The 27,871-nt window shown below is 43.1% G+C and overlaps 1 protein-coding gene across 2 annotated transcripts in view; it reads left to right on the top strand.

Moving 5' to 3' along the window:
* The window catches only part of LOC117360784 (neurabin-1-like), a 162,512-nt gene that overhangs the window by 12,635 nt on the left and 122,006 nt on the right, over positions 1-27,871 (top strand). For both annotated transcript variants that reach the window (XM_033945129.1, XM_033945130.1), the window contains exons 3-4: positions 660-792; positions 27,643-27,763. In XM_033945129.1, the coding sequence (XP_033801020.1) occupies positions 660-792; positions 27,643-27,763 (254 nt within the window). The remainder of the gene's footprint in view (positions 1-659; positions 793-27,642; positions 27,764-27,871) is intronic.

A 27,871-nucleotide genomic window follows, 5' to 3' on the forward strand; every position in this document is an offset into this window, starting at 1 on the left:
GAACAGAGTTATGAATGTTGCTGTAGGTTAATGTTATAGTCATCTTTTATATATTTACAAAATATTGTAGGAGCATAACTGTATACTATGTTTGGGACTGAAATTATTTGAGCAGAGAATATGGAGTTCCCACTATTTTGGGAACTGTTTTGATTAATTTCACTGGTTCTGGAGTGGTCTGATGAATGCGATAGGTAATACCTAATTTCTTTCCTTGTTTTTTCTTTTCTTTTAGTCTCGTCACACCTGTCCAGAGCCCCTGCCTAAATTTCCAGTTATTAAACCATTTTGGTATACTTTTAATATTGCTGTCTTCACTCTTTCATCAACAAACTCTTTTTTAAGTTCAGCCTTGTTTACTTCAACAGTTTGACTTTGCAAAGTTTTTATTTTATTTTTACCAGTGATATGAGTAGTAGTAGTAGTAGTACAACTGAAGTGAAATGAAAAATAGATGGCCAATTGCTCTGTCATTTTTTAATACCAAGCATCTAAAGCTGCACACTGCTCTTACCTGGGCAAAGCAATCGGGAGTTTTTTTTCCTATCTGTATCTGCTGGTCAACGGGTACAACCCACAGGTTCTGAACTAGTCTAGTGGGATTAAAGGGAATGAAAATTAGCAATAAGACCTAATTTCTCTTTCATTTTTGTTTTAAGGTATTTACGACCTATTCAAATGAAGACTATGACAGACGCAATGAAGAGGTAGATCCTGTGGCTGCATCAGCTGAGTATGAATTGGAGAAGAGAGTGGAAAAAATGGATGTCTTCCCTGTGGAAATTGAAAAAGGTAAAATGTTTACATGAAATCCAAATCTGAGTAGAAATCATATGGTAGGGATGAGGGGAGTTGTGCATCTCCCATATCTTTTCATCTCCCGTTTCCATATTTTAAATGACTGCTTAATCTAGTGGTCAAGTTTAGATGGGTAATTCAGCAGCTCCTGGAAATTTCTAGGCTTTGATTCAAACTGCCTCAAATCTATGGTAATTTGAATCTATCACTTCACTTCATTTGTTGTTTGTTAGATCCATAGCAGTCTAGAGTCGCCCTACCCTTTTATCACAAAATCAAGGGACCTACTTCTTTTGACTATCCATTCCTTAGCATGGATGAGTATTCTTTCAGTTTTTCAGAATCTGTTTACTGGGTGCTACTTGCTTCCTTTTTTTTTTTTTTTTAGTTCAATGTTTATTAAGTTTTAACACATTACAGAACAAACAAATATCATACCATAAATTTATACTTACATTAGGAAACTATTAGCAGTAACATATCAATATCTTATCCTCCCACTCACCTTTACCCAACCCTCTCTCCCTTTCATTTGTCTGGCAGGCCATTCATACTATCACATGTACTTTTTAATAAAACCCTCTAAATGAGGCCATATTTCCAGACTTTTCAGCTAAGTTAGCTTCATATCTATAAAGGAAACATATGGTCTCCCACCAAAAATTATAATTTAGAAGTGTGATGTCTTTCTAGTTCTAGATTGCAATGCTACTCCAGTCAATATCAGAAACAATTTATTTTTATTTACTGTCAATAAAGTTGTTGATATACCACTTGCTTCCAAAAAATATTAAATTAGGATCCATTATGCTTTCCGAGGGAGAATGAACCCTTTATCTTCTTCTGCAACAAAATTGCCAGCCTTCATTTCATTTTAGAACAGGAAACCAGGCAGGCACGTGCCATGATCACACAGAATGGAAAAAAGTTCCTTATGCTTTTTAGTAGCCTGCTTTATGGAAGATCTGTGCCACATCAGACTTCTGTAAAACTAGTACTCCTTGCCTTGAGCACCAGATGTGTCCAAAACCTATGCATTCCCATCCATTTCCCAACAGGTGGAAATAATTGGGCTGTGCCTTAGTGGAACACGTTGCAGCTCAGACAATTCATTATTCATATGTCTCTAAGTGTGCAGTTAACTGGTTGGTGACTAGCTTATCAGAAGTAAGCTGGGTAGGTAGGACTGGTGAATTTCTGTGGAGAAGGGCTGCAGATATTGTAGTATAATTGGTCCTTCAAGGGTATGCCTGATGGTGCCAGGTCTCCCTCCTCCCCCCTCCTCGAGACTGCTTTCTTCTTTCTTCTCTACTAAAGAGGATATGTGCTCACAGAAGAGCAGGGGCTAAAAGGAGAGTTGGGGCTGTCCCTAGTGGAACAAATTTCCATGTGCTTTGAGTAAGGGTCAGTAGGGTGGGCAGACTTGATGGGCTATAGCCCTTTTCTGCCGTCATCTTCTATGTTTCTATATGTTTCTATTTCTGTTGTATTATATATCCTTAAATTTATATTTACATTATTTTTGTTTTCATACTATATGTGTGTTTTTAGATGTTGGATTCCTGATGCAGGTGCAATCTGCAAAAACACAGCCATGTCAGGTCATTGTTAAATAAACTACTGTATTGTGGTTTCATTCTTTTTCCTCTGGGTTTATTCTGCTACTTGTATGTATTTATTTATTTATTTAGTTTTCTATCCCGTTTTCCCCAAAGAGCTCAGAATGGGTTACAGGTTAAACATACATAATATATAGTTAACAGGTTATGATTTGCACTGGATTTAGCTTAATATGACACATGCTAGGGACCTAATACCAATATACATAGTATACAGTTCACAGGATAAATTTGACATACTGTAGTTACAATGCAAGATTTATCAATATAAGTTTTTATCCTAATGTGACAATCGGTATCCTAATTTGACATGTATGCATGTAAGGCTAATCTCAATTAGGGCACTGGTCTTTGACCTATGGGTCGCCGCGGGTGCGGACTGCTGGGCACGATGGACCACTGGTCTGACCCAGCAGCGACATTTCTTATGTTCTTATATCTAAGTCTGTTTTGGGTCTAGAGCACTAATTGTCCAAAGTCCATTCTCAAAAAATATGTCCAAAATTTTTTTTTCTATTGAAAATCGTCTACTTCTACGTCCAGCCGTTTGATCGTCCAGACTGCTAATATGTCTATCTCTATACTACATTCTTGTCCCAAAAAAATCATCCAACCAAACGTCTAGAACAAGACCTTTTGGATATGGGAGGGGCCTGCAGAGTGATGAACTGGCCACCCAGTAATGGCAACAGAGTAGTGGGGCACCTTATAGTGCCCTGCTGTGAACTTCACAAAAAGGGTGCCACATTAACATCTCACCATTCCTTGCAGATCATGGTGAGCCCCCCAAAACCTACTCTACTCATCTGTCTACAACCCCAGTAGTCCTTACTGCTGCAGGTTCCACCTATATAGCAGTAGAGTAGGGTTTAGGGGTGTTTTGGTGGACTCACATTTTTCACCATGAATGTAGTGGTTAGAGTGGCTTATGGGACTGGGTCCTCCTCTCTATGGTTCACTAGCTCACCTACCAGACTACTTAAGCCACTTCTGTGCAGCTCTACTAGGCTTTCCTATGCCAGGTGCTGATGTTCTTGAGGCAGGTATGTACATTTTTATTCAGATTTTTGTGTGTGTGTGGGAGGGGTCAGTGATCACTGGGGGAGTGTGTGGGGGTATGCACTTTGTGTCTGTAGTGGTTATCTGATCACTTTGGATACCTTCTGGGCACTCGTACCTGTTTTTAGATCGCCTAAGTCATAACGTATAAGTTCCATCTAGGCCAGGGGTGTAAAAGTCCCTCCTCGAGGGCTGCAATCCAGTCGGGTTTTCAGAATTTCCCTAATGAATATGCATGAGATCTATTTGCATGCACTGCTTTCATTGTATGCTAATAGATCTCATGCATATTCATTGGGGAAATCCTGAAAACCCGACTGGATTACAACCCTTGAGGAGAGACTTTGACATCTCTCGTCTAGGCAGTCTTGTCAAACTTTCGATTATCCCTGCAGTACGACTAAGTCTAGGTCGGCCCACATCCTGCTTTAACCACTCCTTCAAAAACGCCCCTTTCAGCTCTGAGTGCACAGTGGGATTCGGAGGCCTAAAAAGTCTCTGGATACGTCTAAAAACCCGTTTCGATTATTGGCACTTGGACGACCTGTCTTTTAGGTCGTCCAAGTGCCGATTTGGGTGGGTTTTTAGACGTATTTCTGTTTCGATTATGAGCTCCATAGTATACAATTTACAGGTACAATTTGCCAAAGTAGGTTGGGGCCCGCCCCTCCCGAATTTAGTCAATATTATTATTGACACAAGAGTGTTAAAATAAGGTTGAATGGACAGACTAGAAGAGACCAGCAAAGGCAAAATTCCTTACCCACCTTTTTTTGCCTTCTAGGAAGACCACTCTTTCACAGCTCTACACAGATTTCTTATTCCTGTATTTTATATTTTCTTCCAATTTTAGACAAATCACTTGCAATCTATTTATGTATATATTTTGAAAAATTTGATATAAGACTACACATTCATAAGTACATCATGACATTTTGGGGTCCTTTTATCAAGCTGCGGTAAGGGTTTAACGCGCTTAATACCGTGCGTTAAACCACCTGTCGCGCTAGCCGCTAACGCCTGAATTGAGCAGGCGTTAGTTTTTTAGCCGGCCGCGGGTGTTAGCGCGTGATGAAATGTCCAATGCGCTAACCCCGCTAGCGCGGCTTGATAAAAGGACCCCTTTAAGACATCCATCTGCTAAAAATGCCTAAAAACTGATTTTGGAAAGTCAGAATTTTGATGTTTCGCAGTGTAGTTTGTCCAAGTAGCAAGGGGATGAGCAGCTGAGTACTAGAGGGATTAAGGCTTGACCCTTCCTTTATCCCCATCATTGGTTGTTGTCCACTTCCCTGAAGGTGAAACTGGAAAGGAAAACCAGGCATTATGTAATCTACTGATAATTAATGGCCATACTGAGCAAAGCAGTAAGGTCAGAGGAGTAGCCTAGTGGTTAATGCAGTGGACTGTGAACAAAGGGACTCTAGTTCAAGTCCCACTTGAACTTATTTTTTTTAAATAATTTTGAGCTTCCAGAAATAGCAAAATACTTACTGTACCTGATATGACACCTGCAAGTCTGAAGGCTATTGAAGTGGTGAACATTCAAGTACAGTAGGTATTTTTCATGTCCCGGAGGAATCACATTTACAAAAAGTTATAGTGCGATTTGAACCTGTGTTCTTTGGTTTATAGTCTACTGCACTAATCACTAGACTACTCTTCTGTTCTGCAGGGATGTCTGTATGGCCCTATTTTTGAAAATAATTCCAGAGAGATTGTTCATGTCCTTGTGTTTTTGTCATGCAAAAGTTGGATGTTTCATGTTGGAAAATGGCTAGTCATTTTGGAGATTTTCGTGCAAAAACATCTATCTCACAGCCATAATCAAACAAAAATCTAGACTTTTCCCTGTTTTGATTGTGGTTATGAGATGGACTTTATTTTTTTATCCCTCTAAATGTTCTGAGGTTACCAGACTTCTGTAGTTACCTATCACCACATTATATCAATTGACAGACAATTCTTGTACCCTAGAGGGCCTTTTGAATGGAATAAATTGCAAGATGAAATCAAAAGTTAAAAGATTGCTGTGCCTTTAGGAAACAGCTGGAGAGCTATTTTTTTAGTGCAAAACAACAAAAACAAAAATAAGACCCAAAATTCCACAGTAAGAACAATCCAAATGATAAAAACAAAAAACTGTGGAAGTGGATGTTCTGATTTATTTATCACTCTTCACAATAAAAACAAGTAAAAACAAATACAGATTAAAGTTGATAGTCCACATATATTTGTCCTACCATATATTTGTTTGCCGAAATATGGACCCTACATGGTCCATATTTCGGCGAACACGCCTTCCTCAGGGGTCCAGTTGATACAAAGATCTCAGATAAAAAAATGTGAACTAAAAACAGTATACATGTCTTTGAACAGGTCTCCAATTGACTGGACATAAGAATAGCCTTACTGGATCAGACCAGATCAAGCCCAGTGGCCAATCCAGGTCACTAGTACCTGGCCAAAACCCAAGTGTAACAATATTCCATGCTACCGATACAGGGCAAGCAGTGGCTTCTCCCATGTTTTTCTCAATAACAGACTATGGACTTTTCCTCCAGGAACTTGTCTAAACCTTTCTTAAAACCAGCTACTCTATCCGCTCTTACCACATCATCTGGCAACATGTTCCAGAGCTTAACTATTCCCTGAGTGAAAAAAAAATTTCCTCCAATTGGTTTTAAAGGTATTTCCCTGTAACTTCGAGTGTCCCCTAGTCTTTGTAATTTTTGACGGAGTGAAAAATTGAGCCACTTGTACCCGTTCTACTCCACTCAGGATTTTGTAGACTTCAATCATATCTCCACTCAGCAGTCTCTTTTCCAAGCAGAAGAGAACTAACCGTTTTAGTCTTTCCTCATACGAGAGGACCCCTGAGGAAGTTGTGTTTGCTGAAACACGGACCGTGTAGGGTCTGATATGACTATAAACTTTGTGGACTATATCAACTTTGATCTGTATTTGTTTTTATTGTGAAGAGTGATAAATCATTTTTCAGAATATCCACTTCCACAGTTTCGAGCTATTTTTTAAATCGGTTATTAGCTCATTGAGTTATATCTTGATGTTGAAAAATTATTTTGAATATTGTACTGCTTCATTCATTTCTTTATGTAATGTCTAATGTTAATTTTATTGTGTGCTTTCAATGTACCGTATATACTCGGAATATAAGTCAATCCGAATATGTTGAGATCCCCCTTTTTTCCCCCAAAAAAGAGGAAAAATGGTTGACTCAAATATAAGTTAGGCAGTTTAATATTCAAGTGTCCTGCCCTGTCAGGCTCTGCACCCAGCCACCTCCCTGCCAAGCTCTGCACCCAGCAACCTTCCTTCCTTCCCTCCCTCCCTCCCCTGCAAGCTGTGCACCCAGCACCCTTCCTTCCCTCCCTCCCCTGTCAGGCATTGCACCCTTCCTTCCCTCCCTCCCTCCCCTGTCAGGCATTGCACCCAGCACCCTTCCTTCATTTCCTCCCTCCATCCCCTGTCGGACACTGCACCCAGCACCCTTCCTTCCCTCCCTCCCCTGTCAGGCTCTGCACCCAGCACCCTTCCTTCCTATCCCCCCCTGTCAGGCTCTGCACCGAGCACCCTCCTTCCTCCCTTCCCTGTCAGGCTCTGCACCCAGCACCTGTCCTATCTCCCCTCCCTCCCTTCTCTGTCAGGCATTGCACCCAGCACCCTTTTTTCTCTCCCTCCCCTGTCAGGCACTGTAACAAGCATCCTTCCTCCCCTCCCTCCCCTGTCAGGCTCTGCACCCTTTCTTCCTCCCTTCCATCCCTTCCTTGTCAGGCTCTGCACCAAGCACCCATCCTTCCTCCCTTCCCTCCCCTGTCGGGCACTGCACCCAGCACCCTTACTTCCTTCCCTCCCTCCCTCATCAGGCACTGCACCCAGCACCCATCCTTCCTCCACTCCTGCCCTCCCTGTCAGGCTCTGCACCCATCCTTCCTCCCCCTCCTGCCCTTCCTTGTCAGGCTTTGCACCCAGCACACATCCTTCCTCCCTTCCCCTGTCAGGCTCTGCACCCAGCACCCTTCCTTCCCTCCCTTGTCTGTCAGGCTCTGCACCCAGCACCCATCCTTCCTCCCCTCCCTCCCCTGTCGGGCACTGCACCCAGCACCCTTCCTTCCTTCCTTCCTTCCCTCCCTCCCTCATCAGACACTGCACCCAGCACCCATCCTTCCTCCACTCCTGCCCTTCCCTGTCAGGCTCTGCACCCAGCACCCTTCCTTCCCTCCCTTCCCCTGTCAGGCTCTGCACCCAGCACCCATCCTTCCTCCACTCCTGCCCTTCCCTGTCAGGCTCTGCACCCAGCACCCTTCCTTCCCTCCCTTCCCCTGTCAGGCTCTGCACCCAGCACCCTTCCTTCCTTCCCTCCCTCCCCCTGTCAGGCTCTGCACCCAGCACCCTTCCTTCCTTCCCTCCCTTCTCTGTCAGGCTCTGCACTCAGCACCCGTCCTTCCTCCCCTCCCTCCCCTGTCAGGCACTGCACCTAGCACCCTTCCTTCCTTACTCCCTTCCCCTGTCAGGTTGTGCACCCAGCACCCTTCCTTCCTCCCTTCCTCCGTCAGGCTCTGCACCCAGTACCCTTCCTTCCCCTGTCAGACTCTGCCCCCTCCTTCTCAGGCTCTGCCCTTTGTCCCCCCCTCCCTGCCCTATCTTCATACCTCTGCCAACCCTTGGTGGAGGTACAGTGGGTCCTCTGCTGATCCCTGGTGGAGGTGTAGCAGACAGGAGCAAGCTTTCTGAACTCCTGCCCCGCTGCTAACCAGCTACGCAGATCCAGTTTCTTCATCTGAGCGGCACGAGCAGCATTGCGATTTGGAGCTGCTTCTCGGCGCTGAGTGGCTTCCTTACTAGCTCCTGAGAATTTGCGGAAGCCAGTAAGGAAGCTGCTCAGTGCCAAGAAGCAGTGCCAAATTGCGCTGCTGCTTGTGTGGCTCAGCTGAAGAAACTGGATCTCTGTGTATGTATTGTTCCCCATGTTCAGCATCTCCCTTCTCTGTGTCACTTATACATCCCTTTCTGGTATTTCCCCTTTGCCCATCTCGCTGCCTTCATCATTTCACCATTCTGTGATTCCCTCCTCCTGTGTACAGGGAGTGGGGAAAGAGAGACAGGTCAGGTTGCATCATTCCCACTCCCTCTACACCCACATCCAACATTTTTTTTCTCCCTCATCCCCCGGATCATGTGCAACATTTTCCACCATTGCCCACCAGCCACATGTCCAACATTTCTCCTATCACCCCTCTCCAGCACTAGGCCACACCTCTCCCTCTATCACTGTGTCCAACATTCCTCCCCCTTGCATCAATCTGTCCCTCTGTTCTCTCCACCACCATTTCCAACATTTCTCCCTCTAATCCTTCTCTTCCCCATATATATCTCCCTCACTCCTCTCTCTCTATGCCCAACAATTTTCCTCTTCCTTCCTTTCCCCATGTGCACCATCTTTTTCCCTCTCACTTACATGCTTATGCCCAACAATTTTCCCTTTCTATTCCCTCCCTTGTGTCCAAGTTTATGCCCCTTCCCTTCTGTGTCCCAAGTTCGTGTACCCCCTCCTTGACTTCCAGCCTTTGTCCCAAATTTGTGCCCCTCCACTGTCCTAACGCGCTCCTTCCTCCCTTTGTCCCATGTTATCCCCTCTTTCCCTTACTTGTTCTCTTCATGGCCATCTAGCTGGGCATGCCTCCCTCTGCCGGAGTCCACCCGGAAGGCTTCCCTCCAATGCCAGAGCTAATGTCAGAGGGAAGCCTTTCTAGTCAGCCGGGGATCCCAGTTAACCTGAAACGTCCTCCTTCCAGCTTGGCTGCTCTTTCTTGTCTTGAGCAGCACTTGTTTGCTGAGACAGCATGCAGCGGCTCTTACATGCTGCACATGGCTGACCCGGAAGCTGATGACAGTGTGCAAGAGCCACTGAGTGCTGTCCTGGCAAACAAATGCTGCTGGTGCTGAAGACAAGAAGGAGCAGCCAAACTGGAAGGAGGACAGTTGAGGTAACTGGGATCCCCAGCTGACCAGAAAGTCTTTCCGCCGATGTCAGCTCTGATATCAGAGGGAAGCCTTCTCTGTCGTCTTCGGTGGAGGGGAGCCTGTTTATAAATGGAATCCCCGGTGGTGAACACATTGGGTGTGAGGGTGGGAGACTGTTTCACCTGTGATAGGGAGGGAGGGGGGCTCCTGGACACGCGATCGCAAGGGGAGCTGCTGATCCAGAGGGGAAGGAAGTGAGGCAACTTGTTAGATCCTTTACTGCGGGGACAAGGCCATTCAGTTTTCCATGGGGCGGTGAATGGCCTTGTCCCCATACCCACGCCAACTAGTTGATTTTTTCCCCCATTCCGGTGGGTTACCCCAGTTGCTGTGTCATTCTCTAGTCTGCAGGTTCCTCACAAGCAGCCCCCAGCACATAGCATTGCACAGTGAGTAACAGGCTGACAGCCTTAAATCAAAATTGGGGGTTCTTTAAAAGTAGGGGGTTTTGAGGTTAGACCCAGGGTCCCCCATCTTTAAAATCCTAACATCACTAGTTGTTTGACCCCACTGTAGCTCCCACGTGCCGTTTTAGACGCTAAAATTGCTACCATGGTAGCCATCTTGGATTTCCTGATTTGAAAACAAAAGCCTCTATCTGCCTCAAAACCAGGGCTGTGGAGTCTGAGTCTGAGTCAGAAGCAATTTTACTGTAGTTGGAGTCTGAGTCGGTGAAAATGTTCTTACTTCAACTCCTAATAGAGTTAAATTGTATTGCATTCAAATATTATAATGCTTACATTTCTTATTTCACAGATAATTTGATTAACCCATTTTTTCAGGATATGTTTTACTTTTAGATTATATTCTGATATCAAGTTCTTTGATTAGAAAATGTAACGTGCTTTTTATGATATTTTATATTGATGAAAGTGTCGCCTACAGAATGAGTTGGGGACAAAATTTGTCTCCCCCGCAAACTGTCTGATCCCATCTGCACAAGCCTTGAAAAGTTATGATTTTATACTTAAATCATTTTATTAAGAACATAAGAATTGCCATCTCAGGATCAGACCCTGGGTCCATCAAGTCCGGTGACCCGCACATGCGGAGGCCCCGCCAGGTGTACCCCAGCATAGTTTTAGTCCCCACATCACTGTATGCTTCTCAAGGGAGATGTGCATCTAATTTACCCTTACCCATATCACTCTATGCCACTCTTAAGGAGATGTGCATCTAGTTTACCCTTAAATCCTAGAACGGTGGATTCTGCAATTACTTCCTCTGGGAGAGCATTCCAGGTGTCCACCATTCGCTGCGTGAAACAGAACTTCCTGATATTAGTCCTGGACCTGTCCCCCCTCAGCTTCAGTTTATGTCTTCTTGTCCGTGTCACATTGGACATTGTAAATAACTGCTTTCCCTGCTCCATTTTGTCGAATCCTTTCAGTATTTTGAAAGTCTCGATCAGATCCCCTCGCAGTCTTCTCTTCTCAAGGGAGAACAACCCCAGTCTCCTAAGTCGTTCCTCGTAGTCAGGTTCTCTTTACCTTTCACTAGCTTCGTTGCTCGTCTCTGCATCCTCTCTAGCAGTTTTATATCCTTCTTTAGCTATGGAGACCAATACTGGACGCAGTATTCCAGGTGCAGTCTGACCATGGCTCTATAGAGCGGAATCACAACTTTCTCTGATCTACTCGTAATTCCCTTCTTTATCATGCCTAGCATTCTATTTGCTTTCTTCGCCGCCGCTGCACATTGCGCCGACGGTTTCAGGGTTCTATCTATCAGTACACCCAGGTCCTTTTCCTGTTCGGTCTTTCCCAGAGTTACACCTGACATATTATACTTGTGATCTTTATTTTTTCTGCCTAAATGCATCACTTTACATTTTTCCACATTAAAATTCATCTGCTATTTATCTGCCCACTTCTCCAATTGATTCAATTAGCTCTGGAGTTCCTCGCTGTCCTTCTGCGATCTAATTGCCCGGCATAGCTTTGTGTTTTCTGCAAACTTGATGATTTCACTGGATGTTCCTTCTTCCAGGTCATTTATGAAAATATTAAATAAGATGGGTCCAAGTACCGAGCCCTGGGATACACCGCTAGTCACTTTTTCCCATTCTGAGAACTTCCCATTTATGCCCACTCTCTGTTTTCTGTTCTCTAGCCATTTGCCTACCCATCTTAGTATAGCTCCCTCTATTCCATGGCCTTGTAATTTCCTGAGAAGTCTTACATGTGGAACCTTGTCGAATGCTTTCTGAAAGTCCAAGTATACAATATCCACCGGTTCTCCACTATAGAAAGAAACAATATTCTGTACAACTGTCATTTTATAAATCACAAATACAGAACAAGGATCAACAAAACCACTGTCTTCCCTCCTCCTTACAAATATCTCCTCCACTACTGGAATGACTCCAAATTAACTCCATAGACAAATTAACTGCATAGACAAATTAAGCCAGATTAATACAAAATGCTGCATAGACAAATCATGCTAACAGAATACCTCAGTAACACACAACAGAGATGCCAAATCCATAATAGCTGACCAAAAATGATAAACATATATTAAACCAAAACCCAAGAAACCACACCTTATATATAGTACACCTATATAGATAAATAAAGAGAAAGATCTACATGATGATCTATTTTGGAGAATTCTCTCTCTGAAGTAACTGAATGAGAGACCTTAATAGTAAACTTTGTCTTTGAGCAAGATTTAAGTGATATTATGAGGATTTATTTTCTCTTTAATTGGCAGATGGTTAAAATGGCTGTTTTACATAACTTGATGTTGAACGAGAGCAACAGTGCCAAGTAACGGGCATTTGGAGTTGCAGATCTCCCATAAGAGCAATGATGCCAAATAAAGGGTTAAAACTAGTGGTGTAGTCTTTTGTGATCAATGAATTTGGTTGTATCCTGATGTCACAAGATCCACTTGAGAGAAGAAAGGAATTTTTAGTAATGAGAGAAGAAACAAGGAAATTAGGAGCTACATTCTTATTGGCATACCCTTGCAAAACTGTTCTTAAATATTTAGGATTAAGATATGGGATTTTTTTCTGCCATAACAACTTAGATCCTTTTTAGATCTTAAGAAGTTGACCAGTAATATAGTTTGATTTGATAGGTAATAAAGCCTGAGAATTATAGTCTGTCTAGGCCTTTTTTCTTCACTATAAATTAGTTGATACACTGTCCTCGGTTTTCTTTTAGTCTCCTCCCTTTAAAATTTGTGGTCTGAGGAAGAACTTATATCCTATTGTCATAATTATTACTGGATTTGCATTTACTTTGTTGTTTAATGAAGATGACAAGCTCTGTGTTTCTTTAACAAGTGCTTTAACTTGTAATTATTCATAAATTAATAAAATTAAATAAAAATTAAAAAAGAGAATGAAACAGAAGAAAGTAAGGTGAAGAAAAAAATTCTGTGAACAAGGTTGATAGTGGCCAGACTGGAAAGTAGGAATGGTAGAGAGCAGGAAAAACTACAAGTCTTTTTAACAGAGGAGGTATACTGTATATCCAAATGAGAGAAGAGGCTGTCTACATGCGTAAGGTCACTGAGTAACAGTAAAGGGCCCAAACATAAGGCAGTCAGCTGAAATTGAATAATAAAAAAAATACAAATACTGAATATGAATAATGGGCATTGAGCTTTAACATAACAAATAATAAAATAAACATCAGCTGAATATGAATAATGTATTTGAGGCACCATTCGGGGTTGGATCAAATTGAATTCAAGTATTTGTTATAGCCCTAGTTGTAACTGTACTTAAATTTTCAAATGAGTCTGGGGATGGCAAACCAGGAGAGAACAGAATAGAAGGGTTACCAAGCTGCACCAATCTAATATAATAAAATGCTAGCTGCGCATGCGCACTCCATCTGTGTGTTCTGTTTTCCGTGCGCTGTAGGGCACCGCAGGTAGGAGTGTGCATGCGCGCGAAGGTCTCTCTCCCCCTCCCCCTGAAGCGGATGTCGGCTGCTCTTCAGCTCCTCTAGGCAGTGGCAGACCAAACAGGACCCGATCGCGGAACCCAAGGTAATGTTCTGATTCAAGTTAGTTTTAAGTTCTAAGCCACGGCGGCGGCTCCTCTCACAAGCCGCACCTGCGTCGGAGAAGGCTTCAGACGCAGGCAGGGATCGTGAGAGAAGCCGCTGCCGTGGCTTAGAACTTAAAACTAACTTCGGTCAGAACTAAGGGAGTCAAGGCCCCAATTGTAAATCTCGTCGTCGTTGTCTTTACCTCTCTCCCCGGCACACCCGAACCCCTGTTCAGCCTCCCATCCAACCCTCCCTTCGGCTCCCTTAGTTCCTTGCCGCCGCTCCTCTTCTCTTCCCGCAGTCCCGACAAACGTCCTGACTCCAGCAGCGGCCGCAGCACTCTAAACACGCTGCTTCGCGGCCTACTACTGCCCTGATTTGATCTGCCCGACATGGCAGAGCAAATGAGGCCAGTAGAAGGCCAGGAAGCAGCGTGTTTAGAGTGCTGTGGCCGCTGCTGGAATCAGGATGTTTGTCGGGACCGTGGGAAGGGGGCGGCAAGGGACTAAGGGAACCGGCCACACCGCGGGAAGGGAGGGTCGGATGGAAGGGAAAGGGGGCTGCTTTGAGGGAGGGGTGTGCTGGGAGGCAGACAGCTTTGCTTGGGGGGGCGGGAAGACAGAAGGGGGGCCACAGAGAGAGAATCAGGGAGGAACTGGAAGGGGAGAGGGAAAGGGGGCTGCTTTGGGGAGGGGTGTGCTGGGAGGCAAATAGCTTTGCTTGGGGGGGGGAAGACAGAAGGGGGGCCACGGAGACACAGTCAGGGAGGAACTGGAGGGGGAGAGGGAAAGGGGGCTGCTTTGGGGGAGGGGTGTGCTGGGAGGCAGACAGCTTTGCTTGGGGGGGAAGACAGAAGGGGGCAACGGAAATACAGTCAGGGAGGAACTGGAGGGGGAGAGGGAAAGGGGGCTGCTTTAGGGGAGGGGTGTGCTGGGAGGCAGACAGCTTTGTTGGGGGGGAAGACAGAAGGGGGGCCACGGAGAGACAGGGAGGAACTGGAGGGGGAGAGGGAAAGGGAGCTCCTTTGGGGGAGGGGTGTGCTGGGAGGCAGACAGCTTTGCTTGGGGGGCGGGAAGTCAGAAGGGGGGAGCCACGGAGAGACAGCCAGGGAGGAACTGGAGGTGGAGAGGGAAAGGAGGCTGCTTTGGGGGGAGGGGTGTGTTGGGAGGTAGACAGCTTTGCTTGGGGGAGGGGAGACAGAAGGGGGCCACAGAGAGACAGTCAGGGAGGAACTGGAGGGGGAGAGGGAAAGGGGGCTACTTTCTAGCACCCGTTAATGTAATGGGCTTTAACACTAGTAACTTCGTATACAGAGAGAAACTGGAAGCAGATTTCATTTAGCCACCCATTAATGATGAGAGAGAAGTATAGTTAGTGGGGCAGGACTGAGAGAGGTAGGGCAATTTTTATGTGGCTACAAGTAGAGAATGACATGGGACCACATTTTTCCCTTTCTCCATGTGAACTGATTTTCCTGTGTCCCCGAATTATTTTCCTGTCACTGCCCTATTCCTGCAAGCTCTGGCCTTATCTGCACAAGCCTCAAACACTTTAAAATCATGTGTTTGAGGCTTGTGCAGTTAAGGCAGAGCTTACAGGAATGTGACAGTGACAAAACTCACAGGGACAGGACGGGAAAATTGAGTTCCTGCGGGGAAGGGGAAAAATTTGTCCCACTGTCATTCTCTAGTAAGCAACATGGGTCATTCCATATCAAGTGGATTAGGGGTCCATGCTCAATCTCAAAATTGAAAATTTTTTATTTTTGTTCCTCATGGTCTCAAACAAAACCATGTACATTTTTTTGGCTGGATCTGTATTGGTTCGATACTCGCAGGCTGTTGAATGGAGGTCACTTTAGTGCCAAGCTCTCTGCATAACACAAAATAGCCACTTTGTCCAGGTGCTGCAGCTCAACAAAACCTGTCAGGGGACTGAAATTTTTTTGGATTAGTATAATCATTTGTACTAAGTTCCTTTGCAAAGTTTGGAACCTAACATGAGCTTCCCTCCCTTTTTATGGGCCAGCAAACTGTGAAAATGTTACAATAAGAAATTTAAGGCCTACTTTGATTCCTCATTGTTTCTGATCTATACTTTAATTCAGGCCATAACTGTAGCCTATGATGTACGTCTAGGATTTGCACTAGGAGGCTTTATGGTCAACTTTAAGCAAAAATATAACTTAAAGATGTCACTTTTTATGCAAATTTTCACCATTCTTTTGGGTGCAAATATCTGCTATTGAAAGAGCATTTTTTTTTTAAAAGTCACCCAATTTCATCTTGGACCCGGCCTTGCTTTGGTCAGAATTGAGGTCTGAAAGACATAAATCATTTACAAGCGTGAATACTCTGTATAACAGAGCAATCTTTGGTGCCCTATTGTGTAACATACAAATAAGCTAGAGATGTAGCTAAACTTATTGTGTTTACCATACTTTTGGCTTATGGCATATCTTGCGTTGGCATGCACTTTTATAAATGATGCAACAAAACAGGAGAAACTACCTTTTCAACAGTCTCTTACTTGAAGAATAATAGCATCCCAGCACTTCTGGTCGCTTTCATTGTTCTTCTATAAATGACCCCTCAAAATGGACATTAATGCAAGCCTACACATGCAAAAGTATCACAGAAACTTAGAAACATGTTGGCAGATAAAGGCTGAATGGCCCATCCAGTCTGCCCATCCACAACATCCATTATCCCCTCCTCTCCTTAAGAGATCCCATGTGCCTGTCCCAAGCTTTCTTGAATTCAGACACAAGTCTGTCTCCACCACCTCTACTGAGACTACTACACATCTACCGCCCTTTTTGTAAAAAGTATTTCCTTAGATTACTCCTGAGCCTATAGCCTCATTCTGTACTTATGAAACATAGGTATTTAAATGTCTCAGTCATATCTCTCCTCTCCTACCTTTCCTCCAAAGTATACATATTGAGATCTTTAAGTCTGTCCCTGTATGCCTTATGACGTTGATCAAACATTTTAGTTGCCTTCCTCTGGACTGACTCATATCTTTTTGAAAGTGCAGTCTCCAGAATTGTGTACAATATTCTAAATGAGGTCTCACCAGAGTCTTATACAGGGACATCAATACCTCCATTTTTCCTACTGGCCATTCCTCTCCCTATGCACCCAAGCATCCTTCTGGTTTTTGCCATCACCTTTTTATCCTGTTGGCCACCTTAAGATCAAACAGGTTGAAAAGGCAACAGTGAAAGCTAGAAACAGCAAAAAAAAAAACTGTGTCATATTGAAATGTCAAGTTAGCAGTGTGTTGAGGTAGAGATTTTAGAAATGTGCTGTAGCCTGTGACACCATTGTGCCCTTTATGGTACAGTGACTGCCTTGATGAACAGGTCCTGGCCCGTCCTAATGTTTTATTTATCTTGATGAAACTATGACTTGGGCATCCTATTTCCATCTGTTCCTTTCTACAAAGTAGCTGTTTTTTTTCTGTTGTTTAACAGACATCACTTCTGTTTTCTTGTTCTGTTCTTATAAGTTTTTCTTGATTTGTTTCTCATTTCTTTTATTATTATCTTCAGGTGAGCATTTATTCTATCTTATGGAGGTTATCAATGAATTAGGTCCTTGTAGTATTGGGATTTATGATGATTTTGAATGTCACAAACCATTAGGTTTTTATTTTAGCCAAAAATGGCTTTTAGTCCATCAACAATTTCTCTTTAGAAGATCAAGAATTAAAGATGCATGGACTTTTGAATTTATCTGTTGAATGTAGTATTTGTTCTTTACTAAGAAGCTTTGATTCGGACCAAATTTGAATTTCTACAGAAATCCTGCAATAATCCCTTCAGAAAGCAGAATCACAGAAATGTCCAAGGTCTGCAGTCAATTGACCTTGCAACAGCTAATCATGTGAAAGCTGTGATAAAACAAGACTTTAAACCAGACCAAAAACTTTGCAGTAAGGTATTGCCTACAACATGGACAAAGTTGGAAGAAGTGGAAGGTTCTCTGATTTTGGTAGTGATTACCCCCATTAATGCAGCACAACAAAGAAAAATGGGGAGACCCAATGATCCACAGTGAAAACAATCCACAACAAAGAAAAATGGTTTTATATGTCAGCGTTTAATAAATTATCTCCAGAACATCTGTATCCACCGTTTTTGGTTTTATACCCCATTAATGCAACAGAAAACCTCAATGCCAGCTTTATACCTCTTCAATCTTCCGAAAAAACCTTCTAAGAATCTACCAATTGTTCAGCCAGCTATAATGATTAGCCTTTAATTTTTCTTTCTTCTTCTGAGCCTCAGCCCCACCACTCCACCGCATCAATAAGCTTTTCATAGCGGTGAGCTTTACGTGGAAATATTGTCACTGGCTCAGTGTAAATCTTATAGTCTTTTTATTCTTTTATATATGAAACTATTATTATTACTCCTTTCGCTTTAAAGTGCTCAGTGCTTAATACTTTTATCTTTTCATAATCTTATATTAAATAAATAAATAATCTTGAGAAATACATGTCTAATTTCATTTTAACCATGGACTTATCTTGATGAAGATCTTCTTTATGCATAACTTTGTCTTTTTTTTTTTTTTTTTTTTTTTTATTCAGCTTTATTTTACATCAAAAGAAATTCTTTGATAAAGAAACATAATAATTCCCAATTGGAAATAAAATATTAAGTATACATATATATTACCATGTTAACAGTCCACTACTATGGGAGAGAGAAACAAACAATAATCAGGGATAGCTGATTTTAACATAAGAAAAATTATACATATCATAGGTACAGAGCATAACGGTTGTTACTAATTACTCGGTCTGGTCGGTGACTTCAGTGGGCATCTGAGGGGATACAGAAGCCGCTTTACCCTCCAAGAAAAATTGTAATTGATCAGGTTCATAAAAAACATATCTATTTGCTTGATAAGTAATACAACATTTACATGGAAAGCGTAGCTGAAAGGTAGCTCCTAATCCCAACACAGATTGACGTAACATTAGAAATTTTTTCCGACGCAACTGCGTCCATTTAGAAACATCTGGAAATACGGCTATTCTAGAACCATAAAATTCAACATTCTCAGCCCTAAAGAATAGACGAAGAACTGCTTCTTTGTCTTGTAAAAAGACAAAGGTCACAAGCAAAGTAGCCCTTTCAGAAATTTCAAGAGATGAAGACTCCAATAAATTTGTAATATCTAATTCAGTCTGTTGGTTTTCTATGTCCTGAGTCTTTAATTTTGGAGTATTTAGATAATATATTTTCTGTAAGGGAGGCAATGAAGTCTCAGAAAATTTTAAGACTAAAGTTAGGAATTGATGAAAAAGTTCCTTAGGTGATTGTAGTCTGGTGACTGGAAAATTAATTAATCTCAAATTTAAATTCCTGTTGGCATTTTCCAGATTTTCAATCTTCCTAGACAACATTGCTTTGTCTTTAACTTGATAATCAGAACTTTTTTGTAAATCAGAGACCTGTTGCTCAAATTTATCTAGTCTCTGGTCTTGATGTTGAATTTTCCCCTCAATCTCTTTCAAATGCAATGAGGAAGTATGCATAGTTGTAACAGTATAGGAGCATACCTTATGAAGGCTTTCAATAGCCTCCCAGAGTGCCTCCAAATCAATCACCATTGGTTTCTTCAATGGGGTCAGAAGAGAAACAGGAACCATCGGTGAAGTAGTAGAATCCAGTTCAAATTTAGTTGTTCCATTAGCTGACCTTCCATGAGCTCCTAGTCCCCCAAACGCTGGCAATTGTTGTATAGGATCCAGCGAGACTGAAACTGCCTCCGGGGTCAAAGGTAAATCCGGCAGCGCAAGCGGAGTAAAAGATGTCCCCGCTACTTCCTGCAACGCCGCCGGTGAACCCGACATTCTTCCAGGGCGTGGGGGGGCTCCCGGACCAATTGGGCTAAGCGAAACCTCGCTTCCCGAAGTCGAGATCAATCCCTCTCGACAAGCCGGAGCGCCCTGAACAACCGGGACAGCAAACGAAGTTATTGCTGTCTGGCGCGTTAGCGAAGAGACTGAAGAGGCAGGAAGAGCACCTCTCTGTTTCCCTCTGCGTTTGGGCATGCTGAAAAGGTACGAAGCAATATTTCAAAGTGCTTTAAATCCCCAGTGTAGAGAGAGCCTCGAGCTATGCGACTAGCTCCGTCGCCATCTTGATTCCCTCCATAACTTTGTCTTTTTAAGTGCAATTTGGGAGGGTTGGAGCTTTATACCTCTTGGCATATCCCCTTAAAAATTCAGCAGATTAGCAGGCAAAATTCTTTGAGTTATGCCAAACGCAAATTCATTGAAGGCCAAGTGGCCATTGCTAATCAAATTGCAGCTGTTAGTGGCTTAACCCCTGCTGATGTTGAACAAAAACCTGCAAGTGATAAATGTCAAAAATGTACTGACTATGACCTTTTGATGTCTAATTTATAAAAATACGTCTGAACAAATATGCCATAAGCTTAAAGCATGGTAAGCACAACAAGCTTAGTTGCATTGTAAAATGCCAGATCTCTAGCTCATTTGCATGTTATACAATAGGGTGCGAAAGATGGCTCTGTATAACAGTGTGCAATATGTGCATATAAATAATACATGTCTTTGAGTCCTTAATTCTGACCAAAACAAGGCCCGGTCCAAGATGAAAAAGGGCGGTATTTGCAGCAATAAAGATGGTCTTTCAAATGATGTAAAAAAAGAAAAACATTTAAAAACTACACAATAGACATTTGCACCCAAAAAAATGGTAAATGAATGAATGGTAAAGAATTGGAAAAATTGGGATAGACTAAATTATTCATTCTTGTGGGCATCCCTATGTTATATCTTTAAAATGGAAAAGTTTATGGCCATTCAGAAGGGTTATTATAAAAAATTTATGGAAGTTTGGGAACCATTAACTAAATATTGTAAAGATTGATTTATTTGTATAAACTGAGGGAAACATGTACATCCGGGGAGGGAGATATGTTTTGACATTTGTTAAGAAATATGAAAGGTTGATTACAAGTATTTTTATGAGTTGTTTGTAAATTGGAAAGTGGGTGGGAGAAAATAAGTCTTGTTTTTATTCTATTAAGTATATTGTGCTGTAATGATAATTTCTGTAAATGTATCTTCTTTTGTGCACAATTGAAGTTCTAAAAAAGAATTTAAAAAAAAGGTAAAAATTTGCATAAGAATGACATCACATCTTTGTCATTATATCTTCCCAATTGACTCAAAACCTCCTAGTGCAAATTCTGGATGTACATCTTGGGCTATGATTACTAGTCCAGTTAATGAGCTGAATCAAAGGACAGGAGCAATGAGGAGTCAAAGTAGGCCTTAAATTTCTTAAAGTAACATTTTTCACATAGTATGGCCCATAAGAAGGGAGGCACACTCATGTTAGGTTCCAAACTTTGCACAGTACCAGGGGTTGTACTAATCCAAAAAAATTTCAGTCTCCTGACAGGTGTTGTTGGATTGCAGTGCTTGGACAAAGTGGCTGTTTTGTGTTATATGGAGTGAAGCACTCTGAAGGTGACCTTCATTCAGCTACCTGTAAGTCTCGAACTAATAGAGATCCAGCTGGAAAATTTTGCATGATATAGTTTGAGACCCTAGTGAACGTCTACACTTTCATTCAATTTGGAGGAGGTTGAGCATGGATGATTTTCAAAATTGATCAACTTGACAAGGAATGACCCACCTGAAAACATGTGTGATCAGAGTTTACTAGAAAGGGAGGCCAAATGAGGTGCTGCAAACACACCACCAAAGCCTAGCACTTCAAGCCTCCCAGTCAAAAGACCTGATTTTAGAAGAACTCCCAACAGTAGCCAGCAGCAGAATGAGAGAATGGTTAACTCTGAGAAAATGTCTTATATGGTAGGAGATGATATCGCCATCCTTAGCCATGTCTCATTTACTGTCAGAAATGATAGCCAGTCTTGGTTCATAAGGTTATTAAGCAATGAGTATTTTGGACATCAGCAAATGAATATTAAGATCTACACACAGTAATGAAGTAAAAACAGATAACTCGGGTGCCCTTGAGGTACTGTATATGAGGGATGTTGAAAAGTTCTAAGCCCAAGCAACTTCTAAATTCTAGGCGTTATTTTGCCACTGTAGCTGAAAACTGCTGTGTTTTGATATTGTTTCAGCTAATTGATTGAACCATGTCAATGAAAAGTGTAAAATTTTCAAGTGTGGAACTCAGAGTTGTCATGAAGTTCATATTCTTGCAGAAGAAAACTCCAAAGGAAATCCATGAGTGTATGATTCAAACACTGAGTGACAAATACCCATCATACTCCACAGTAAAAAAGTGGTGTGCAGACTTTCAATGTGGAAATTTTGAGACCGAAGATGAAGCAAGGTCTGGGAGGCCTCAAATAATGTTAATTCCTGAAATTGTTGACCATGTCCATGACCTGATTTTGGCAGATTGGAGAATGTTTGCTAAAACAAATGCTGAGACACTACAGATATCCAGGGAATGTGTTAGGTGTATAATCCACGAGTACCGGGGTATGCAGAAGCTTCAGCTAAATGGATGCCCAAATATTTGAATACAGATAAGAAACGACATCAAGTGGAAACTTCCAAGTGGATTTTTCAGCACTTTTCAGTGAGCTGGTGCCAACATTTTGGAACGACTAGTTACTGTTGATGAAACATTATTATACTACTATGATCCTGAGATAAAATAGTCCATGCAATGGCGGCACTCCAAGGTCAAGGAAAATCAAGACTCAAAAGTCAGCAGAAAAGGTTATGGCCACAGTGTTTTGGGATCAGGAAGGTGTTGTAATGACTATCTTCCAAGGGGCCAAATAGGTAATGCATAATACTACTGTAACTTGCTGTGATAATTAAAGGAGGCTTTGAAAAAAAGAGATGGAAGTTGCTGAAAGGAATTCTCTTTTTGCAAGACAATGCACCTGCTCACAAGGCTGGCAAAATGATGGATGTTTTGACTCAGTTGGTGCTTCAGTGTATAGACCAGGGGTGTCAAACTCAAGTCACAAAAGGGGCCGAAATCTAAAACACAGACTAAGTCGTGGGCTGGATTTTTTATTAAGATACTTACCCCCTCCTTTGCTGACGCACAGTGTGTGTATGTGTGTGTGGAGGGGGAGGGGGGGGCCTCAGCGCTGGCAGCGCCAAAACTCATGCTGCGCACCAGCAAAGGAGGGGGTTAGTCTTAGTAGAAGTATAGGGATACAATCTCTCCAACACCACGCTGGCTTCAAAATAAATAAAAAAGACTTTTCCTCTCTTTTAGGTCCTAGTTCACGCTTGCTGTCTAACACCAGCTCTGGCAGGATACACATTTCAAATCTGACATATTGTAATCACAAAATAGAAAATAAAATTATTTTTTCTACCTTTTGTTGTCTGGTCATTTTGCTTTTACTCCCAGTTTCTTTTTCTGATTTTGTCTATCTTCTAATTCTCTTTCCAGTGTCTGCTGTCCATTTCTTTTCTCCTCTTCTCTCTTGCTCCAGTCCTGTCTCCAACATATTAAGTTTTCCCTTTCAACGTTTCTCCTTTTTTCTTTTCTGCCTCTGTCCACTCAAAGCTTGCCCTCTTTCTCCTTTTTAAATTTTCCATTTTCTCTTATTCTGTAGCTCTCCCATTTCCCATCTCACTCCTTTCCCAGCTTCCTATTTCCTTCTATCTCTCCTCCTCTCTTCCTCTTGGTCCAACATTTTGCTCCCTCTCTTTTCTGTTGTTGTTCTTCCCTCCCCCCTTGATGCTAAACAATGAGATGGAAAGAAAAAAAAAAGAGTTGCTGCATCTTTCTCTCCCTTCCACCCCCAGGCCTAACATTTCTCCGTCCCTTCCATCTCCAGATCCAACTTCTCTCCCTATCTCTCTCCATTAATCTTGCTCTTTTCACAGCCCAGCTTGCTTTTCCCTCCAGTGCCAGTCCCTCTCTCCTCACAGCACAGCATGCCTTTCCCTCCAACGCCAGTCCCTCTCTTCTCACAGCCCGGCGTGTCTTTCCCTCTGGCGCCAGTCCAGTGTCGCCGCCAAGCCGAGGAGTCTGCCAGCCTCAGCGATTCGGCAGTGTTGTATGTGCTTCCCCCTCCTGCTTTTCACCTGCTGCTGTCTGTCTCCGATGACACAAAACTTCCTGTTTCTGCCAGGGTAGACTGCGGCGGATGGAAGGCAGAAGGGAGAGCCATGGACAACACTGCCGAAGCCGGCAGACTTTCCAGCGTGACGGTAACGTCAGACCGGCGCGGGAGAGAGGACACGCTGGACTGTGAGAAGGGGAAGTTCAGGAGCATTGCTACAGGCCACATAAAAAGTCCAGGCGGGCCAGATTCAGCTCGCAGGCCTTGTGTTTGACACTTGTGGTATAGACCATACACCCTACTCATCAGATCTTGCTTCATCTGACTACTTTCTGTTTCCAAACCTGTAAAAGAGTTTGAAAGGGCAACAATTTTCAAATGCTTTGGAGGTGATTGACCATGACCATGAGAAATCTAAGAAAAATCCGAACATTCTTCGAAAAGAAGCAATTTCTACTATTGGTACAATCTCTTATCCTTGGGATGATAGACTACTGCAACATAGTATACCTACCTTGTCCTGTGACCATGATGAAGCAATTGCAGACAATACAGAATACAGCCCTGAGACTTGTCTATTTCCTAAAAAAATATGACCATATCACAGAGGCATACCATGACTCGCACTGGCTTCCAATAGAAGCGAGAGTGCACTTCAAATTCTACTGCTTACTTTACAAGGCTCTCAACGGAGAAAGCCCAACCTACTGGAATAACCGACTAAATCAATCCTCCTCAACCAGACACAGAAGATCCCACTCACTATTCACTCACCCATCATCCAAAGATGTCAAACGAAAAAAACTTTATGATAACCTAATAGCCTCCAAAGCAGCTAAACTGGACAGACAAATCATCACTCTGTTATCTTCAACTACAGACTACAAAGCCTTCAGGAGAGATATTAAAACCATACTCTTCAAAAAACACATAAAACCTATCCAGCACAACCAATCCCAACCCAATATCCAACACTCTATTTACCCTTAGATCTCTCTAATACTCTTTTATCTACCAAACGTTATCTAAAACCCATAATTTCACCCTATTCTTATCTCCTAAAGACCTCCACTTCCCTTTGGTAACTCTTTACCCAACATATATTACCGTATTTGCCGGCGTATAAGACGACTTTTCAGTACCTTAAAATCCTCCCCAAAGTCGGGGGTCGTCTTATACGCCGGGTACTGTTTACATGCCCTTACTTTACATTAGAGAGCTGCACGGGGACGCCCCTAGGGTCGCGGGGATCCCGTGGGGACGCCCCCTAGGGTCGCAGGGATCCCATGGGGACGCCTCCGAGGGTCGCGGGGCTCCTGCGGGGCTGGATGTACTCAGTCTTCTGGATGTATGCGGCTCTTCTTCTCCCTACCTTCTCTGCTTGCAGCACAGAGCCGAACGGAAGTCTTCCCGACGTCAGCGCTGACGTCGGAGGGGAGGGAGGGCTTAAACAAAGCTTAAACAAAGCCCTCCCTCCGTCCGACGTTAGCGCTGACGTCGGGAAGACTTCCGTTCGGCTCTGTGCTGCAGGCAGGGCAGATAAGGAGAAGGAGAGTAGCCTCGCGGTTCGAGTGGCTACCAAGGGAGAGGGGCGGCCCGCCCCGGTTGCAGCACAGCCGGCCAGGTTCCCTTACTTTTGTGGCACTTCCCCGACCGACCGATAACAGCCCGGGTCCGACAATCCTCCCTGCCCTGTAGCCGCGAATCTAAATTACCTTCTTACAGCAGCTGTAAGAAGGTAATTTAGATTCGCGGTTAAGGGCAGGGAGGTTTGTCGGACCGGGGCTGTTGTCGGTCGGTCGGGGAAGTGCCACAAAAGTAAGGGGACCTGGCCGGCTGTGCTGCACCCGGGGCGGTAGAGAAGGAGGGGGGGAGAAGGACGCTGAAAGGCCATGGTGAAGACAGGAGGGGGGGAAGGACTCTGAAAGCACTTGAAGACAGAGGAGGGAGAAGGAGGCTGAAAGCACATGGGGGAATACAAAGGGGTGGAGAAGGACGCTGAAAGGCCATGGGAAGGGCGGGGGGGGGGGAAGGACTCTGAAAGCACTTGTGGAAGACAGAGGGGGGAGAAGGATGCTGAAAGCACATGGGGAAGACAAAGGGGTGGAGAAGGACGCTGAAAGGACATGGGGAAGATGGGGGGGAGAAGGACACAAAGGAAATGAGGAAGAGAGAGTAGGGAGAAGACGCTGGCAGGGAAGAAGACAGATGCCAGACTATGGGGGGAGCAGAGAGAAGAAGATGGGTGCCAGACCAATTTGGAAGGGGGAAGAAAGGGAGAGGCACAGTAACAGAGCAAATGGAAGATGCAGAAGGAAGAGAGATAGTGGATGGAAGGAATTGAATGAGAACATGAGGAAAGCAGAAACCAGGCAACAAAGGTAGGAAAAGAATTTTTTTTTTTTTTTTGCTTCAGGATAAAGTAGTATATTAGTTGTGTTGATAAAAATTTATAAACATTAGAGGCTCTGGTAGAAACCCGTTTACAAAGTATGTATTCTTCCCAATTAATATTTTCAAATTAATAAAGTCTTTTTGCTTATTTGTAAATGGGTTTCTACCAGAGCCTTTAATTCAGTAGCATAATTAAATGAAATAACTATTTCTGAAGTTTATAGGGACGGGCGGGGATGGAGGGGATTCCTCGCGGGGACGGGTGGGGATGGAGGGGATTCCTCACGGGGACGGGTGGGGACGGGTGGGATTCCTCGTGGGGACGGGTGGGACTTTGGCAGGGACGGGTGGGGACGGGTGGGATTTCTGTCCCCGCGCAACTCTCTACTTTACATGCCCTAACATCTCCTTCCTTACCTCCTTACGGTGCTTACGGTACTAGTAAACCTGCCGGGACATCAGCGGGGCCATGGCGGGACATCAGTGTGACAAGGGTGCCAGCTCCTTCATCCTGCGCAGCGGGAAGCAGCGGCGCTCTGGCCCCACCCCTTTTCTCATTACTACGTCTCTCGCACATGCGGCCGTGTGTGGAGTCTAGCCCTTAAGGAAGTTGCGGGGGCGAACAGGAGGCTTTTGAAGGCTTTTAAAGGGAAACTGTCATGCCAGCAAACTTGCTAGGGACTTGCCCGGCACTTGCTCTCTCCCTCTATGTGTTATCTTCCTTCTATCATTGACAGTTTCAGTTTGGTTAACAGTTTAGAAAACAAATAGCATGGCAGCTCCCATGGGTTTATTGTTCTATTCAGCTTTAGTGAATTAATTAAAATTGTTAAAATAAATTCTGATGTTCTTTTAAGTTTTATTTGTTGTGCAGAAGGTGTGCGGAAGAAGGGGTAGTCTTATATGGCGAGTATATAACAAACTCTATATTTTAACTGTAAAAGTTGGGGGGTCGTCTTATACGCCCAGTCGTCTTATACGCCGGCAAATACGGTACCTTAAAAATTCTATGTCATCGCTTATTCTATTCATTCAAATTTTGAATGTAATTTTTGTTTTAGTTTGGATGTAATCCGCCTTGAACCGCAAGGTAATGGCGGAATAGAAATCACTAATGTAATGTAATGTGATTGCAGTAGTGGAGCAGTATTTTAGTGACCAGACATCAGAATATTATTTGGAAAGTTACAGAAACTTCATACACAATGTGCCAAGTGTGTTGAACTTAGGGTGAATATCTGGAATAACTTGTAAGTTTTGTGGCTTCACATCATTCCCTTCTTGGTTGGGCTGAGAACTTCTCAGCACCCCTTCGTATGACATTCCTTATTATAATGTTTTCTTTGTAGACACTTCCCAATAATTATGGACCTAATGAAATTGGAGCATATTTTCTTTCTATGAGAAGCCAAGTTCAACAAGATAAATATTTTAAGAATTCTATTTCAGACTAATTGTAATAAAAGATGGAGTTGCAGAATAAAGATACACCTCTCTCCATAAAAGAGGAGCTTTAATTTCAGTAGACAGACAACTCCTTATATAACATACATTGCATTTCAAATGCATTGACATGATAATACTGGTGCTTCCGATTTCTCTGTAAAAAAATGTCTTTGGCTTTATGTTGTTTTTTTTTTTCTTTAGGTGATAGTGGTCTAGGCATCAGTATCATTGGCATGGGTGTTGGTGCAGATCAAGGGCTAGAGAAGTTGGGAATTTTTGTAAAAACTATTACAGAAGGTGGAGCAGCTGAACAAGATGGACGGTGAGATTGTAATCTGATTTATAATTTACTGTAACTTTATTTTTACTTTCTATGAAATCAAAAAAATCTTACTATTGCTTTCAGAGATATAATGTATAACTTTTATCT

Source organism: Geotrypetes seraphini, chromosome 5 (genome assembly GCF_902459505.1).
Source record: "Geotrypetes seraphini chromosome 5, aGeoSer1.1, whole genome shotgun sequence".
In the NCBI taxonomy this organism is placed as follows: domain Eukaryota; kingdom Metazoa; phylum Chordata; class Amphibia; order Gymnophiona; family Dermophiidae; genus Geotrypetes; species Geotrypetes seraphini.